Source organism: Vipera berus (genome assembly GCF_964194415.1).
Source record: "Vipera berus genome assembly, chromosome: 1".
NCBI classification, from domain to species: Eukaryota; Metazoa; Chordata; class Lepidosauria; order Squamata; family Viperidae; genus Vipera; species Vipera berus.
Window position 1 is genome coordinate 193,780,495 of NC_138202.1, and position 18,724 is coordinate 193,799,218.

General features: G+C 38.3%; 1 protein-coding gene across 1 annotated transcript in view; it reads left to right on the forward strand.

Annotated features, from left to right (window-relative positions):
- Window positions 1-1,012: 1,012 nt before the first annotated feature.
- The window catches only part of TRAM2 (translocation associated membrane protein 2), a 42,065-nt gene continuing 24,353 nt past the window's right edge, over window positions 1,013-18,724 (forward strand). Inside the window, exon 1 of the mRNA XM_081314354.1 lies at window positions 1,013-1,244. Coding sequence (XP_081170480.1) covers window positions 1,125-1,244 — 120 coding nt within the window. The 5' untranslated portion in view covers window positions 1,013-1,124. The remainder of the gene's footprint in view (window positions 1,245-18,724) is intronic.

The window sequence follows — 18,724 nt, forward strand, 5'->3', positions numbered from 1 at the left end:
ATGATAGCAGTGTTCCAATATCTCAGGGGCTGCCACAAAGAAGAGGGGAGTCAAGCTATTCTCCAAAGCACCTGAAGGCAGGACAAGAAGCAACGGATGGAAACTAATCAAGGAGGGAAGCAACCTAGAACTAAGGAAAAACTTCCTGACAGAACAATTAACCAATGGAACAACCTCCCTCCAGAAGCTGTGAATGCTCCAACACTGGAAGTTTTTAAGAAGAGACTAGACAGCCATTTGTCTGAAATGGTATAGGGTTTCCTTTTTTATATTGAAAAGTTTTACAATACATTTTAAACATAAACTCCTTCCCTCCCCCTCCCCCACCCAACTTCCCAGAGCTGAATACAGGGTATAATACGTAATACAAACATACTGCTAAGCTTGTAAGCCGCCCTGAGTCTTCGGAGAAGGGCGGGATATAAATGGAATTAAAATAAAAAATAAATAAAATAAAATATGCTAATAACAAAAATAACATATTAAGTTCTATCGGACTTTAACTCTCCATAGTCATAATATTAATAAAGTAACAAATGACTAATCATACATCATAAAAAAAATGGATTGCCTCCCTACGCACCCACATTTCAGACGCTGAACCATTTGAACCCCCGGTTTTTTTTTTTGTTTTGTTTTCACCATGCACACCTAACGAGCTGCTAGTCTAGGTGGAACTGCGGGGGTTCTCTTAACCGTGGTCAGAGATTTCCCCGTTCAACAGGCTTGCTAGCCTCCCCAGCAGTGGGAACTCTCCCGCGAAGAATGGTGCCAGGAAACTAGGGTTGGACTTCAGCAGGGGAGGTCCTGGTCTGGGGGAATCTGCAAGGGCGGACTTTGGCAGGAGGCGGCACGCCGCGCGAAGACCAGCGCCTCCGGCCCGGCCCCCCCGCTCGCTCGCTCGCCTCAGCCCGGGCAGGCAGATAGAGGGTTAAGCCGGGCGGGGCCGAGCAGCCAGCCAGCCAGCCAGCCGGCGAGAGCGGCGCCTGCGCAGGGGGGGGGGGTCGGGTTCTGGCCCCGATCTGCCTTGCTCGGAAGTTGTTCAGGGGCCGGGGAGAAGTTGGCGGCGCTGGGCGGAGGCAAGGGCGGTGGGGCCGGGCCGCTCGCTCGCGTCCCTGCCGGCCATGGCGTTCCGCAGGCGGGCGAAAAGCCACCCGCTCTTCAGCCAGGAGTTTCTCATCCACAACCACGCTGACATCGGCTTCTGCCTGGTGCTCTGCGTGTTGATATCGCTTATGTTCGAGGTGAGCAGCCCCGGCCGGGGGATATCAGTCGTCTTCTCCTTCGGAAAAGGGGGTCCTGCCGGGTCCTATGGCTGCATGTCCTCACGATGAATGCTCCCCCTCGCTCCGGGGGCGGGAGGTATCAAGCGATTTCCTTCCACGGCGAAGGCTTTTGCCATTTCCTCTGTCTTTCTTGCTTGGGACATTCTCTCTCTCTCTCTCTCTCTCTCTCTCTCTCTCTCTCTCTCTCTCTCTCTCTCTCTCTCTCTCTCTCTCTCTCTCTCTCATTTCTATCTATCTATCTATCTATCTATCTATCTATCTATCTATCTATCTATCTATCTATCTATCTATCTATCTATCTTTCTCCCGGGTTCAATTCCTGGATGATACGGTATTAAACCAGAGACAATTCCTGGATGATACGGTATTAAACCAGAGAATTTACACTGCTATTTATTCTTCCCACTTGGGAGCCCTCTCTTCTCCTGGAGTTTAAACTTGATTGCCTGGATTTGAAGATCTAGCCTGGAAATCCACTTTCCATTCTAAGCCTTCCTCTCTCTTTATTCTCCAAACTTTCTCCCAAGCCTTAAAACTTTGCCCTGTCCTGATTCAGAGCCTTTCACGGAGAGCCAGACTTTCTGGGCAAATGCCATCAAGGCCAACTCTTGATGGGTTGTCACTGTCAGCAGGAGGACTTCTTGGGAAGTTTGCCCCTGCAAGGCTCTGTCAGTACCTTTCCTCGCCTATCAAAACAGACAGTGGAGCGACAGATCAGAGGAGCTGCCATCTTCCCCTTCGTTGGCTTGGGTTTGGCATGGTGAAGGTTACTGCTCCATGGAGAGTGAAAGAGCATCAGTTGTAAGGAGTACCTGTTGTCTGCACCCTATGAATGAATTCACCATTGCACTGAGTCATGATGTGGTTTGTGATCCAACCCAGTTGCTGTGCTCTGTAAACCTTGGTTTATGGCTTCAATATGCTGTATAAACCCCTTACAGTATAGCTTGAGCCCAGCCCCCTTTTGGATAGTGCAGACAACCATCCCCATTGCTGATTCCCAGGTTGGCTGCCTGAGCAAGCCATGTTGCTGCAACTGTGAAAAACAACTAGTCTTCCTTTACTTGCTCTTTTCCTCCAGAAGGCTGGAGGAAGCATTCAATCTCATACATTCTGCCATTAGGGGGAATGAAGGGACTGGCAGCAGCTTTTTTTTTACCCATCTCTGTTATTGCAGGCCTATTTAGATAAACAAGCAGAAAAGACAGTTGCCAAAAATTTCTGATTCCGCTGACTTTTGCTTTTGGGCGAAGAGCGAACTTGGGCCATGTTCACACAGCAAATTAATCATCAGAAGGGGTCAACAAAGATGTATGCATTGTCACCTTACTCCAATCACTTGTGGCTTAATAATCAGCATCAGATTATTGGAACCAGAGTTGGTTCTGCTTAGAATTTGCAAAAAATAATAATAATAAAATAAATTGAAAAGCTTCTGGCCCTAGTAAAGAAGTTTGAGTTGGGGGGGAGTTTAAGATAATGGCACACAGCTCTCCCTTAAACTTTTTCAACTTACTGGCTGAGCAGATTGTGTGAACATAACTACCACCTCCTCATAGCCTTAGTGCCCAAAGAGAGGGAGAGAGGAAAAGGTGGCTTGTTCCAGGCTCAGTTAAATACAAACCACAGCTTTTCCCCCTTTGGAGAAAAAATGGAGGGGAGGGATTGATTTGTTCACCTGATCAAGCAAAGTGAGTGAACTGCGGAGGTGCAGCAAGGAAGACCTGAGTCCACAGCACCCCACTCAGTCTTTGTCTTCTTTCCCTGAATAAAAAAAACAATTGGGAATAGATTTATTCTTCCTGCCTTGCTACTATGAGGTGAGGGTGTGTTGCAGTAGAGACATTGTCTCTTATGCACAGTTCTCTACTCAAGCAAATGGTTAAAAGCAACTGCTCTTCTACCATAGTACAGCCCTTAAGATTGGATAGATTGTGTCCAGCCCTTCTCGCTGTACTACCAGAGAGAGGTTGGGATGATACCAGGATCCAGAATTAGGCAGAGTGTACTTGCCCTAAGAGCAAAGAACTGATAGGGATCTTTTTAAAGCTATGATAACTCATCAAGAGAAATTCATGGAATTGAGAACCACTTAAATGTTTAATGACTTCTTTCCTGTATCTCCACAACCCAGGGGCAATTTGAACCTAGTTCCTGTTCCCCATAAGAACTTTGCTAGATCAGGCCAATCTACTCTAGCAATCTAGCTAGACCACAGCCTGCTCAGTCAGTGCTCACCAGCAGGGCATGAGTACGACGACACTGTTCTGCTTATGTTCCCGATAACTGTAATTTGGAGGAAGTTAGACATGAGAATTAGTTGCCAACCAGGACATGAATCAGATGCATCTGGAGCCAGGGTCTTGAGAAGCAATGAGATGACTTCAGACACATTCTCATTTTCCCTTTATGTGGACAAACCTGAATCCGTTTTGTTCAGAATCCTGGCTGTAGATACATTTTGTTCTGAATTGATCCTGAAGTGAATGACTCCTGCGTGAAAAAAAAAATCCTGTTCATAATTTATGTGTAGCACTGTGACAGGGAAGGACTGAAAGTATTAAGATTTATCCTGGCTTTCAGGCCACCTCTTTTATTCATTTGTTTTTATTCTGTTCTCTAGCAATGTGTAGAAGAGGGGTGCTGTAGCAGGGGTCTGGCTAACTCCATTCCATTTTGGTGTATTCTCTCTAGTTTAGTCTAGTCTACTCTAGTCTTGGTGGCTGACTGACTGGGGAATTCTGGGAGTTGAAATATAAACTTCTTAAAATTACTGAAATTGAGAAATGCTGATATAAGGTGAGAACGATAGAAAATGCAATGTCACGCTATGTTTTGTTTATCCATTTTTTCCCCTTTGACTTCTTTAATGAGTGATGTGTGATAATTATACAACCTTAAAAGTAAAGGAGGATTGATAAAAGTTTTTTTTAAATGTGCCTGGAAGATTTGGATTTTTCTGATTTCTACCCTTTTCTGTAACAGCAGCTTTCTTGAAACAGCCACGAGTCTTCATTAGCAGATAAACACTTGTTCGCAACTTGTCACTTTTTCTCAATATCCTTTTATAAGCATCTCCCTGAATTATCTAGTTATTTTTGACTAGGCTTCCTTTGCTCATTTTCCTACTATACTCAATCTTCATGGTATGTAACTTCAATCTTCCCTGCCTCAGTTTGAACATATCTATTATATGGATTTATTTTAACTGATCTCCCCTGGATCTGGGCAGGAGATCTGCAAACATCAACATTATTATTATTATTATTATCTTCCATTAATTTTTCTATTTGGGCATCCCTGGGTGATCTAAGGATATTGTTTATACGTGATCATCAGTAGCAAGCAACTGTGGCTGATATGTGCTTTTAGAACCTTTGTTCTATGTCTCATCATTTATATTTATTGTGAGAACAGAGATGCCAGCAGCCTGTCTGATATACTTGGATCATTCCATTCAATATTCTCTGGAATCTGGAGAATTCTGAGAATGTTCTGTAGTAATGTAATGTTTAGTAATGGTCTTTAGATAAGTAATGCAGCAGAAATTGACTTAGATGTTATCACCTCCATAGCAGTAGTAGCCTACAATCTAAGGAATTGCATTCCACCAAGTGCTGTTGTGTAATATCGACAAGACTAAGGAACCTCCTTTATGGATTTTATGCCTTGCAACCTTTAATTGAGCCTCTTGGAATTATTTAATTGCAATATTATATATGAATAGTATTTTTATTAGATTTCAAATAAAATCGTTAGTGAATGAAAAGTTATGCACAGTTTATTTTGAAGTATTGATTTTTAAAACCCTATTTAAATCTTTGCAGTCATGGGAGAAAGTATTACACAGCTGTAGAGTTACTAGTAAAACAACTCTGTCCTTTACATCAGTATACCTACTGGTAATTGATTTTGCAGGAGGACATGGAACAAGATTAGGACTGATATGGATGAAAGGATTTGTTTCAATAATCTGTCTTCAAAGCATGAAAGTAAAAGATATTTTGTAAGATAAAGAGTTGCTGATTCACTGATATGATGCATTCATAAACTCTCTTTGATGCTGTTAAGGGACAGTCTATTTAGATCTTTCTCTCCTTTGGCAGGGAAAGACATTAATTTTATTTTAGTATATTAGATTTTTCATTAAGGGGGTTAAATTGGTCTATACTATATTTTGTCTTCCTAGCTTTTCCCACAGGAATCTTATGAGGTAAAATAGATTTACAGAGAGTGATTGCCTCTTGATCAGGGATTTTGGGAGAGAGGCAGACAGATATGAATTAACAAGTTTTGTGGCCTGAAAGTTTGAAAAAAAACAAAAACCCACCTTCATTTAAATCCACCATCCTATAATATTATCAGCTTATATTTGGTTATATCAGAGACAGTATTGAATGGTCCATACCATGAAACATGAACCCTGCTTTTTCTGGATTGGCTAAAACCAATATTTCCTGATTATGCCAGCCTCTTTTCTTGAAATGATTAGAATAAGCACTCTATCGACAATGTATAAAGACTATATAGATTATATAGAGACTCTGTATAGACAAATATATAAAGAGAGCAAAAGTGTTAGTGTATCATGCACAGAGGAAGAAATGTTTTAAAGCAACAAGAACTCAGGGAAAATTGTTAGGATCTGAGGTCATAAGTTTTTGCAGTTTTAGATTGACCCATCTATGCCCTTTAAGTGCGGTCTGGAGTCAGACACATCAACTCTCCACACTATCAGCTCTCCACATGTAATCAACTCAGTTTTGGCTTGAAAATAGATGTCTTGGATGCATGCAGATTGTGAAGGTTGGAGCTGGCTCCCTTCTGGGTTGGCTGGGAGCATTTGCAAATCCAAGTTGCATTTGCTTTATTCTTCCAAGAAAGAATGCCGATTATTGTTACAATACTGGCACTGGTCCCATAGAGGTTCATGTTAGTACTTGATCTCCTTCCCATACCTGATGCCTTCCAAGTTGTTCTATGACTCCCAGCAATCTCTGGTTCATTGGAGGGAACCAAGTTGCTAGGGGGAGGAGGCTGCTCTATTTACTTGTTTGATTCAGGGAATTAGGGCATCTGGATGATTGCCTTTTGCTTGTTAAAAATAAAAATAAAAATAAAGGGCACCGACCCAGAGAGTGGCAGATGTCCTGGGAAAAGGCTTTTTTCTTCATATGGCATCTTGTCATGTGGGCACAAAAGACCTATGGTGTGGATTATACTACTTCTATCACTTATGCAGGCCGGTAAAGTTGAAGTTAAAAACCCTGGCTATATAATACCTTATTTCTTTCCATACTTTGTACATACAAGTAGGAAAACTTTAGCAGACCAATTTTAATCTCTCAGACGTGTGCTGTTTGGAAAGCAGCAGACGCATTATTTGGATCCATATTGACCCAGGTGGCTTTCTCTAGAAATGACTAATGGGTTAAACTAAGCTGTGTCTTTTTCATCTTGATTCGGCAAAAAAACCATAGTTTGCTGGGTTCACACAACTTGCTAAACCAAAACCCAATCCAACCTGTATTAGCATGAGGTGCTCATTCAGTGAAATGAAAGTCAATTGACTTGACTTCCGGTTTTGCATCGTGGCGAGACAGGGCATAGGAAGGCAGAGCCCTGCCCTTCATGCCTGATTTCGCCCTGCTGGGGGCCCTGAAAAGGAAGGGCCTAAAATTGCTCCAAAGAGGTGATTAAGAAGGAGGGGTGCCTTGTTGATAATGGAGAGATGGTGGTCTCTCCATTTGATCCAATGAAATCCCTCTAAACTGGCAGAGGAAAGACCGACCACACGACTGTGGCCAGCCATTAGCTGCTGACAACTGAAGAACAAAGCTTTAATTAGCACATCATAAACAGCATGTTTGGACTGAGTGAGAATATTGATCCTTTCTTTACTATTTTACAACTGGATTTCCTGGGAAAGGCTCCCAAGAAGCTTAAAACCTCTGGATGTGAACAGAAGTGGTGTTTTAAATTTGTTATGGGGGACAGAATACACAATACTGAAGTGAAAGTAATACAAAGCTACAGTTTTGATAAATCTTAGAATTGAAATAATTGTTAAGATTTTCTCTTTGTAATATATATATGTGTGTGTGTGTGTGTGTGAAATATATATATATATATATATATATATTTGTTTTAAGAGTGGAAAATGGACTTTGAGTGACATCTAGTGGTGGATATGTGTACAGCACCATAACTAGCTCCTTGGCTGCTTAGTACAGTTGGCAATAAAGAAAAATATTTTGGCATATTTACCATCCTGACCTTCTTGGACTATAAATACTTACTGAGCTTGGACTTTTAATCCCAAGAGCTAGTGGGGGAAGAAAGAAAAATTTGACTTTTGAATATGTCTGGCTGCAGGGAGGTTGAACATTGTGAATGCTTGGAACATTGTGGATTACAACATTGCCTGACTGATAATTTTCAGGATACTTGAGACAAAGGATTACCATAAAATATTGCTATCAGGACTAGATTATATAGGCTATATATAAAGACCAGAAAACTAGAGGAAGTTTTGTTCCACTCTTTTTATATGAGATTTTATTATTTTTTTCCATACATCAATAATCATTTTTCAACCAATGTGCTGTCTGAGTTTAAATACGCTAATACATATTTAATTCCTAATCCTTTATTCTTTCCTCTAACAATCGGTAGAGTAAGTCCCAAGTTTGATAGTATTCTGTTTCTTCTTTCTCTTTCAGTCTCATAGTCAATCTGTCCATTTCTGCACATTCCAGTATTTTTTTAATTATTTCTTCATCTGGTGGTATTCCTTCATTTTTCCAATATTGTGCAAATATTCTTGCCACTGTTGTGATGTGTAAAATCAAATATAGGCTTTGTTTGTTAATCTTTTCTGGCATTACACCTAATAAAGTTCAGATTTAAAATCTACATACTCTCCCAACATCTTTTCTAACCAAGTATGCATCTTTTTCCAATAATTCTTTGCTTTATCACATGTCCACCAAACATGATAATATGTGCTTGAGTTATGTTTACATTTCCAACATCTGTCTGACATATTTTTAAACATTTTTGCTAATATTGCTGGTGGCAAATGCCATCTGTAAAACATTTTATACAAATTTTATTTATAAGAAGTTGACATTGTCAATTTATAATTTCTTTCCCATAAATTTTGCCATTTTTCTAATTCTATATTATATCCAAAAATTTTCGCCCATCTTATCGTTTCTTTAACTTGTTCGCTTTCGAATTCCAAAATTAATAAAAAATTATACATTTTCTTAATTAGTTTCTCATCTGAAGTTAACACTTATCAAATGGTGTTTGTTCTTTATAAAATCCATACAGTTTAACGTCTTTGCATTTGTAAATGTGACCACCACAAGTTAATACCCTGATTTTCCATTTCTTGTTTATATTTTAAATTCCCTTCAGAATTTAGAATATCTCTAGATGTCCAGATTCTTTCAAAGTCCACCAAATTTGGGTATACAAATGCTTCCATAGTTGACAACCACCCTGGAATTTTCAAATATCTTTTACTTTTTATTTTTTCTCATACTGTTAACAATGCATTTCTTATATAGTGGTTTTGGAAATACTTATGAATTTTATTTTTCCCGTACCTTAAAAAGGTGTGCCTCCCCAATTGTAAATCATGCCCCTCCAGATATAACAACCTTTTATTTCTAAGACCATTCTTTTACCCATGTTAGAACAGATGCTTGATAATAATACAAAGCCCACTCCGGTAGACCAAATCCTCCATTTTCCTTAGCATCTTGTAACGTTTTCATCTTAATTCTAGCTTTCTTTCCTTGACCAACAAATTTCAAAATGAATGAATTTAAATCTTTAAAGAAATTTTTCTCAAGTTTTATGGGAATTGTTTGGAATAGAAATAAAATTTTCAGCAATACATTCATTTTCATTGTAGCAATTCTACCTAGTATTGACAGTTGCAGCTTTTTCCATTTTTCCAAGTCTAATTTTATTTGATTCAATAGTTTTGTGTAATTATCTTCTTTTATTGTTGAACATCTTGCTGTTAAATGTATACCCAAATATTTAACCTTTTCCACTATCTGTAATTCTGTTTTTTCTGACTTTTTGTTTGTTTGTTTATCTGTAAGATTTTTGGCTATTACTTTAGCTTTTTCTCTATTTATTTTCAGTCCTGCCATTTCTACATACTGTTCTATCTTTCCCAATAATTTAGGAATCATCTCCAAAGGTTCTTCTAAGATAAATACCAAGTCATCATCAAATGCTTGTAATTTATGTTTCACCTTTTATTTCCAGTCCTTTGATTTCTGTATCTTGTCTGATATTTCTATTTAAAACTTCCAGAGTGAAAATGAATAACAATGGAGATAGTGGACATCCTTGCCTTGTACCTTTTCATATCTCAAAGTTCTCGGTATAATCTCCATTCATGATCACTTTCGCTGTTTGTTTGTTTGTTTGTTTGTTATATATTGTCTTTATCATATTTATAAAGTTCTGTCCAAAGTCCATTATTTGTAGTTGCTGAGTCATAAATTGCCAGGAAACATTGTCAAATGCCTTTTGAGCATCTAGGAATATTAGTGCCAATTGTTTCCCTGGATGTAATTCATAGTATTCTAGTACGTCCATTATCACTCTTAAGTTGTTTTTAATTTGTCTCTTTGGTAGAAAGCCATTTTGGTCTGGATGTATAAATTCAATTAAGTATTTTTTCAGTCTCTGCCATTACTGAAGTAAAAATTTTATAATCCACATTGAGCAGCGATATCGGTCTGTAGTTTTTAATCTGTGTCAAGTCTGAATCTTCTTTTCGTATTAAAGTAATGTTTGCTTCCATCCTTGTGGCTGGGAGTTTAGCCTCCAACAGAAGTCCATTATACAAACATCTTTCCATGGTTCACTTAGTATGTCCTGTAGGGTTTTATATAACTCTGCCAGTAATCCATCTGGACCTGGTGTTTTTTCATATTTTTTTTGCCTTCTTATGGCCTCTGATATTTCCATCATTGTAATTCTTTCCTCTAACATAGTCTTAAATGTCTCTGGAATTTTTGGAAGATTATTTTCTTCTAGGTACTGAATTGTTCTCTCTCTTGGAGTTTCTTCTGTGTCATACAGTTTCTTGTAATATTCCTTAATCTTTTTTCATTTTTAAATTTAAGACAGCCTTTTTCATCTACTAAGTTGTATATCATTTTCTTCTCTTTCTGTTTTTTAAGTTTATAAGCTAACCATTTTCCTGGTGTATTTGGATTTTCAAAAATAATTTTTTTTGCTCTTTTTATCTGCTGTGCCAATTTTTCTGAATCCAACCAATTTAGTTTGTGCTTTATTATTTCCATTTGTCTTTTCAAAGTCTTTTTCTGCAGATATTTTTGTAGTTCTGATTCTAACTTTCCAATTTCTTTTCTTTTAGTCGTACATATTGCTGTCTTCTTTATTTTTCTTTGCCATGTATGTTATAGGTATACCTCTAAAATATGCTTTAGCTGTATCTCATACATTTTGTTTATCCAAGTTGCAAGCTTAAAGCCGTCTGTCTCTCTCCCTCCCTCCCACTCTTACTGAGACTGGTGATACTAGAGCAGGGGTCTCAAACTCAATTTCATTGAGGGCCGCATCAGCATTGCGGTTGCCCTCAGGGGGCCAGGTGGGTGTGGCCAGGGTGGGCGTGGCCTACTGGGTGGGCGTGGCTAGAGTGCGTATGGCCTACTGGGTGGGCATGGCCAACTCTACATCATTCGCATCGTTCGCATCAAGTGTGCCTATGAGGGCCTGGGCAGGAGTGGGACAGATCTGAGGGTCTGGCAGAAGGAGGGTCTGTGGGCCAGGGCCAAGGCAGTGGGGGCCATTCCCTCACTGTTACCAAGATGGCTTCGCGGGCCGCATGAAACCACTTCGCGGGCCGGATCCGGCCCCCGGGCCTTGTGTTTGACATGTCTGTACTAGAGGATTTCTAGGAATGATGCCTCAAGAAAAAAACAAATATCGTTCAGAAGGAAATACTTTCTATATTACAGCAAATTCATCAAACAATTGTTGCACATAAAAAGAAGCCATAATGAGACTAAAAATAACCTAGATGATATAAAGGACCAAATCTCCAAATTGAAGCTACAACTAGAAAGCTCCCAGACAATGACTACAAAGTATGAACAAATAAACCAGAAATCAGAGGATGAAGCAGAACAAATGGATCTAGAAATGGAGGAGATAGAAGAAGGGAAATATGGACTGCCGTATACAAATAAAATACTGCAAGACCTACCTATAACAATGAAAATACAAAAAAACCCTTACTTCCTTCTCCAAAATACACCTGAGGACAAGGAAGAAGATTCTAGAAAATTGAACATAGAGCAGGCAGGGGAAATGTCTAGGCCTACGGAATGTGGATGGGTGTTATTCCCCCCCCCAAAAAAAAATACTCTACCTAAATTGCCTTTCCTATGCCAAGCAGCTTGCACAAAAATAGAAAGAAAATTTTTGGGCGATTTAATTGCCTTGACCTGGAAAGCTACTTGGCAAAGAAAGAAAGAAATAGTTAGATTTAAAAAACAGAAGATTTGATCTATCAGAGGTGCTCTATCTGTTTAATATACCTGTTTTTAATATGATTAAAAGAGCGGACGACCTTTAGATATAACTAGATTTTTATAATGGAAGATATGCTTTAGAATTAAAATAGCATTTTGTTTTTCTTCTTTTGATATGTGAAATTTGAAAATAAGAGGAGGATTGGCATGGTTAAAAATTTTTAACTATATAAATGTAATTAATATTGAGAAAATCATAACTGACAAAGATACTGTAAATATTGATGGGAAATCAAACTTTGATAAGAGGACAAAAAACAGGATATTAACTAATGAATTGATATGATTGTTATTTCTATAATAGTAAAATATGAAGATATATTTAATTTTGTATACTTCAGTAGTACTAAGAATTGTAATTGTTAAAGAGGGGAAAAGGGGAAAATATGGGGAAGAAAGGAACATCAAGGAAAAAATATTGGATTGTACAGTACTGAATAGATTTATATTGAAGAAGTTAATGTTGGATATGTGAACTCAGACAACAGGTTGTTTACTAACCTTGTAATATTTAAAAATCAATAAAACTTACAAAAAAAAGGACTTTGGGAAGAGAGCAAACATAGCAGATGAGGCCAGGAAATGCCTAGATCTCATGTTCATTTCAATTCATTTCCATTTAAAGAGAAGTAGTGCGATTATACACACGTAACAGATTTCATAATTTTCCCCCTTCTATTACTTGCACCTAAGGCTTTCTAGAACTCAGGTTGTGCCCTTCTACCTTAAAGTGAAGTTGACTCTAGTCCTGCTTTTTAAAAAAAAAATTATTTCCCCCCCCCCCTCGTCTTTACTGCTTATTTTGTTCTTCTTCCCGGTTCCCCCAGCCCAGCAAACTCTCTTCATGGGCTTTTCGAAAAAGGCCAGTACTACTGTAGATACATGCTTGTTGGCCTTAAAGAAAGGCTGACTTGCTTTTCTTCCCAAATCATTTCCACCACCTCCTCCTTTTGCTTTGTTTTTTTTTCCCCTCCAGCCACTTATTTGTAAACCAAATGCACATTTCCCTCAGCCTTTGTTTCCTCTCGTTTCCCTTCTTGAACTCCCCTCTTATCTAGTTCTATTGCCGGTCCACCTTTTGGGGCTACAGAATGGAAGGTTCCTTTTTGAACTTCAGACCATCCCAAATTCCACCTCTGCACCCAGATTTGGAGAGTTGTGAATGGAGTCTTTCTCTCTCCCCCCCCCCCCCGCCTTGCTGGGGTTCCTTCCAAGTACTCTCTCTCTCCAGGCAGACCTAGGCCTTTTGCATTGCAGTGCTGCCAGTTTGCACAGAAATGCCAGGAATGCTCAGCTCCGCCTTCGGCTTCCCAGCTTTCTGTCCCACTGCTTTCCAGGCAAGGGAGTGGGTCTGGCTCTTGCAAGACAAGCCTGGGTCCTTCAGACTATCCTGGCTGGAGTCTGGCTGCTTCTGCCAACAGTCCAGTCCCTCTGCGAGAGGCTCTGTGGAGTCTGTGATTGAGAACTTGACAGTTAACATACATGCACTCTCCTCCTGCCCCCTCCCATCCCTTGCAAGCTCAGTGCCACGTTTCAAAGCAAACTGAGGTGAGAAGGGAGGGAGAGAGACAGATGGCTTTAAGCTTGCAACTTGGATAAATTTGTCTCTCTCTCTCTCCCCCCCCCCACTCCTCACCCTTCCTCTCCTCTTCAGTTCCATTCCCTTGAATTAACAAGCCATTACCAGTGGGCAGAAACATTAATGGTTTGAAAGGGGAGGGAAGAACAGGATCCATTTAATTAATGAGAAAACTGAGCTGGCAAAGGTATTCATTCTGAAATCCCGTGCAGAAGACCATGTGGACTTTAAAAAAAAAATAATAAGCAGTAAGAATTCCAAAAGACCTTTTCTCCCTGTGAACTGGAGTATTGATTAGTTTTGTCTTGTTTGCTTCTCCTTGTACTGAAAGGAGGTGCTGTGAGAAATGGAACAGTGATAAATCACATAACCAATCAATGAAAGATGCTGTTGATCTTTTAACTGCTTAAGCAAAAATTAATAATTTGTTGATCTTGGAAGATTACCTCAGTTTAAACTAGCCAGAGAGTAAGGGTAGGGTGAGCCTCAAGAAAATACTGGGACTTCTCTTTCCTTTCTCCTACACTTAGCTTAAAATGAATTTTTCCCCCCAGTCTGTAACATGAGAGATTTCATAAAGAAATGGAAGTACATCTCATTTCAAGCTTCTCAATTCTGGGAAGATACAGACATCATTTTATAATGGGTGAACATTGTCCTGCTCAACACTTACATATGAGGAAACAAATCTTGCAAAATACTTTAAACACAAAAGGTTGCATAAAAGATAAATATTGTCTATACTTTCCTTCTGTTACATAAATGAAAACTCAAGGCTTCTCCAGATATTGGTTCTACCATATCAGACTTGTCTATTATTTTAATTTATAATAATTTACAATTACATTGTGTATTTGTAATCACAAAAATATTGTAAATGTCTAGAAATTTTGAGCCATACAGATAGATAACTCATGGAAGCAGAATTAATTCTACATATATACACTAAATCCTCACTTCAACAGACCATTATTAAAGTTATGTCCATTATTCCCAAATGTCTGTTAAATTCAGATTTTTGCTATTTCTGTCCATTTTCTGTGGTAACAGAATGGAAATGATACAGTATACATTTGTTTAATTGTTAAATGTACACTCTATCATTTCCATCCACGTGTGTCTAAGTCCAATAGTGTAAATTGATAGAAATGATGTAAACCATTCAGACTATTTTAATTTCAGTTGACTTTGCCTGTTACAATACCGTATTTATCGGCGTATAACTTGCACCGGCGTATAACACGCACCTCATTTTAAAAAGGAAATTTCAGGAAAAAAACTTAAATTTCGCGCTGCTGTGCGGTATTTACTATGGGTCATTAACATTATATCGGCGTATAACACGCACACATCATATGCCCCCTATTTTCAGGAAGAAAAAGTGCGTGTTATACGCCGATAAATACGGTATATTCAACGTCTGCTAAATTGTGATCTGTGCACCAACAGTTTGTAACATGTACATCCCTGTCACAATTTCAAAGAAGCAAATGTCATAAAAAGCACATAAAAAGAGTAAAAAATGGTAGGCCAAAGAAATTTTAAAAAGCAGGAGTAAGAAAAAAAGTAACGTAAGAGTAATGTATACCAATATAATTTACTGTATTTCTTTAAACCTTTTGTCTTTGCAAATTGTCCTTTCCTTCACCAGCTCCATATACTACAGGTAGTCTCGACTTGTGACTACAAGTGAGCCCAACATTTCTCTTACTAAGTGAGACATTTGTTAAGTGAATTAACAATTTATGACCCTTTTTTATTAACATTTATGACCCTTTTTTCCACATTTGTTAAGTGAATCACTGCAGTTGTTAAGTTAGTAACATGGCTTTTAAGTGAATCTGTCTTCCCCATTGACTTTGCTTGTCAGAAGGACACACAAACTGTTCACATGACCCCGGGGACACTGCAACTGTCATAAGTATGAACCAGTTGCCAAGCATCTGAATTTTGATCACGTGATCATGGGGATGCTGCAATGGTCGTGAGTGTGAAAAACGGTCATAAGTCACTTTTTTCAGTGCTGTTGTCACTTTGAACAGTCACTAAATGAAATATTGCATATTCAGGATTACCTGTATTTCATATATATTTCATATATTTTTTCCCCTTTCTCTTCTTGAGGGTCTCTTCAGTTCCATCCAGCCAAGACTTTCTTGACCTTCTCTCCTTGTTCCTTTATATATTTATTTTTGCAATGTGATTCTTATTCATTTTCTCTATATGACTAAACCACCTCAGTTTACTTCTTTCATATAATTCACTTTTCTATTCATTCTATATTATTTTGTACAGTGCAGGTAGTCCTTGACTTACAACAGTTTGTTTAATGATCATTCAAAGTTACAGTGGCACTGAAAACAATGACTTATGACCAGTTTTCACACTTACGACTGTTGTAGCATCCCTAGGGTCACGTGATCAAAATTCGGATGCTCGGCAACTGGCAAGTATTTATGACGGTCTCAGCATCCGGGGGGGGGAGGGGTGTCACACAATCCCCTTTTGCAACATTCTGACAAGCAAAGTCAGTGGGAAAGCCAGATTCACTTAACAACAGTTTGACTAATTTAACAAGTATTGTGATTTGCTTAACAACTGTGGCAAGAAAGATTGTAAAATGGGGGGGGAACCCACTTAACAAATGTTTCACTTAGCAACAGAAATTTTGGGCTCAATTGTGGTTGTAAATCTAGGACTACCTGTACTCATAAATTCTTGGCCTGTTTTGTTTTACAGTGTAGTTCTTTCATTAAAAAAATGGACACATCATATACTTCTAAGGGAATAATATACCAAATTATTGTAGAAAGGTCAGATCAGTGTTTCATTTCCTCTGTTGATTTGATTAATTTAATAAGACTTTGTTTTCCATTATTGATTACATTAAATGGTCTGTGTTCTATGCAAATACTTATTTGACTGCCCGTTTACCACCTGACTACTGATAAGGGGATTTGATATATAGCCTTCACTGGGAAAGTTGCATAATTTGGCAGCTTTCCCAGCTCCAAGAAAGATCACCTTATCAGAGTACTGTTGGGGCAGCTCTCATGACAACATGTACTTTTCCTCTCAGTATTTGCTTTTGTGGCTTTTGTATTGTTTTAGCAATCAAAACTAGATAAACTGTGCACTCAGGAATCTCTGTGGCTGCCTTCATTGTACTGGATCTTTATTGATTATTGTCTTGCTTCTTTGTAGATATGGCTTTATGGGTTTGAGTCTTTGTTTTCTTTATTTTGAACATAACTGTTCTTAACTCTGGATATCAAAGGTCTGTTTTTTTTCCTGTCCTTCAGGCTTATAGGATTTTGATCACTTCTGAGATTGACTCAAGTGTTGCTTAATCTCCATGTCCTCTTCATAGCACAAACTCTGTTCTCTTCTTGGAGTAATGTTCTTGTTTGTTTTTTCTCTTGAACAACCATTGTGCTTTGAGCCCTGAGATAAAGTTAGTCAATACATCTAATAAAGGCACAAATGAATACAATTTATTTTGTATAGCTAGGTAGAAACCCTTTATCTTCTTATTCATTAAGCCAAAGCCCTCATTCCACACGTGGGGTGGTAGAGCCTGCAAAATCTCTATTTCTGCTTTTGGTCCCAGGAAAGAAACTGTCATATATTAATTTTAATACCATTTGTTATAGTGGCAGAAGACTGAATTTTGATCATTTGGAGAAACAATGATCGAAGGTGATCAGCCAAATGCAATCTTTTAACCACTTTGCTATCCCAAAGTATACCAAATTATTATTATTCTGAGGATCCTACTAAGAATTAGTAGGATCACTCTATCAATTGCTACTTTGAATCTGTCCATTTGGTTTCCAAAGAACATAAATTTTCACTAGCATGTTTCCCTAATAGATCTTTATTGTTTCAAAAATACCTTTACTGAGTACTCATATAGGAAGACTCTCTTCCTCAATGTCTGTCTTTTGCTGTTGTTGTTTCTTTGTTAGGATTGTTAGTAGTATACTAGTCTGTACTATTAAATGGTATTTTGTCCAAGCTATTTTTCCTTTAGTACATGTGTCTATCAAAAAATAAATATGATTTGGGGAATAATTAATTGGTTAATATTCTCCCTTCTTGAAGCATTGTACATGCCAAACATCTGGGAAATGCTGTTTGTATCCAACATCTGCCTATACACAATTGCATATGTATGCCATGTATATATGAACAAAAAATGTGCTGATACAATTCCACTAATGTTCCTGGGTGTAGATGGACCTTCGGAACTCTATGAGGGGATGAAGAGAATGGGGGAAAGAAGCAGCGGTTGGCTCCCACCTTTCGTTCCTCACTCCAGCTTCAACATTTTGGTCCCGTCCATGAGGGACCCATGTCCTATGCAACTTAATCCCACTGAACTCAAATGGACATTTGGATACACTATACCATTTTATAATTCAATGTTATTTCTTTATTTTATATTGCAAGTTTTACAGTACAGATAGTTCTCAACTTACGACCAGTCATTAAGTATGATCACATTTTGGGCACTCAATAATCAGTCAGCATTTATCACCATTTGCAGGGTCCATGGTCACCTGAGCACAAGTTACAGTGGCTTTTAGTGGCAGCCAGTCTTTACTTCTGGTTTCCAGCAAAAAACACAGATTGTGGACAATGGGTTCACTTAACAACACTGCAAATAGGGTCAAAATGGGTGCCTTGACTTTCGACATGTGATAGAAATTTCACGCTCCATTATAATTGTAACTCAAGGACTATCTGTACCATAGTTTTAGATAGATAGAATTAAGTATATATGTATTTAATTTATATTTGTCAGTAAATATTTGAAAATAATAATTTCCCCCCAGTCAGAAACCATGTCTGAAACAGGCATGGTTCCTTAATTTGGACTAAGAGGTTTTGAAATGTAGAGTTTAAGGAAAGAGAAAATTTGAAAGAACTCTCGTACCTCTACTTTTTGCCTGATGCTTTGATTTTCTTAAAAACATCAAACATCTTTTGCTTTGATGAAAAGAATTTGAGAAGCATGAGAAAAAGAGGCTATGTTGCATAAAGGCTTTGTTTGTTTCAAGAGCATAGAAGTTCCACAGAACCTCATCTTCTAACACCAGCTGTATGAAGATGTTTTGTATTCTACATTCTCCTTTCAACTATATATTTCTCACATTGCAATTCAGGAAAATGCAACATACATTTTTACAGCTAGTATTATTGTGTCTGAGTCTGGATCAAAACAACCTATTAATATAAATGGCTGCTAATGCTATTCTAAA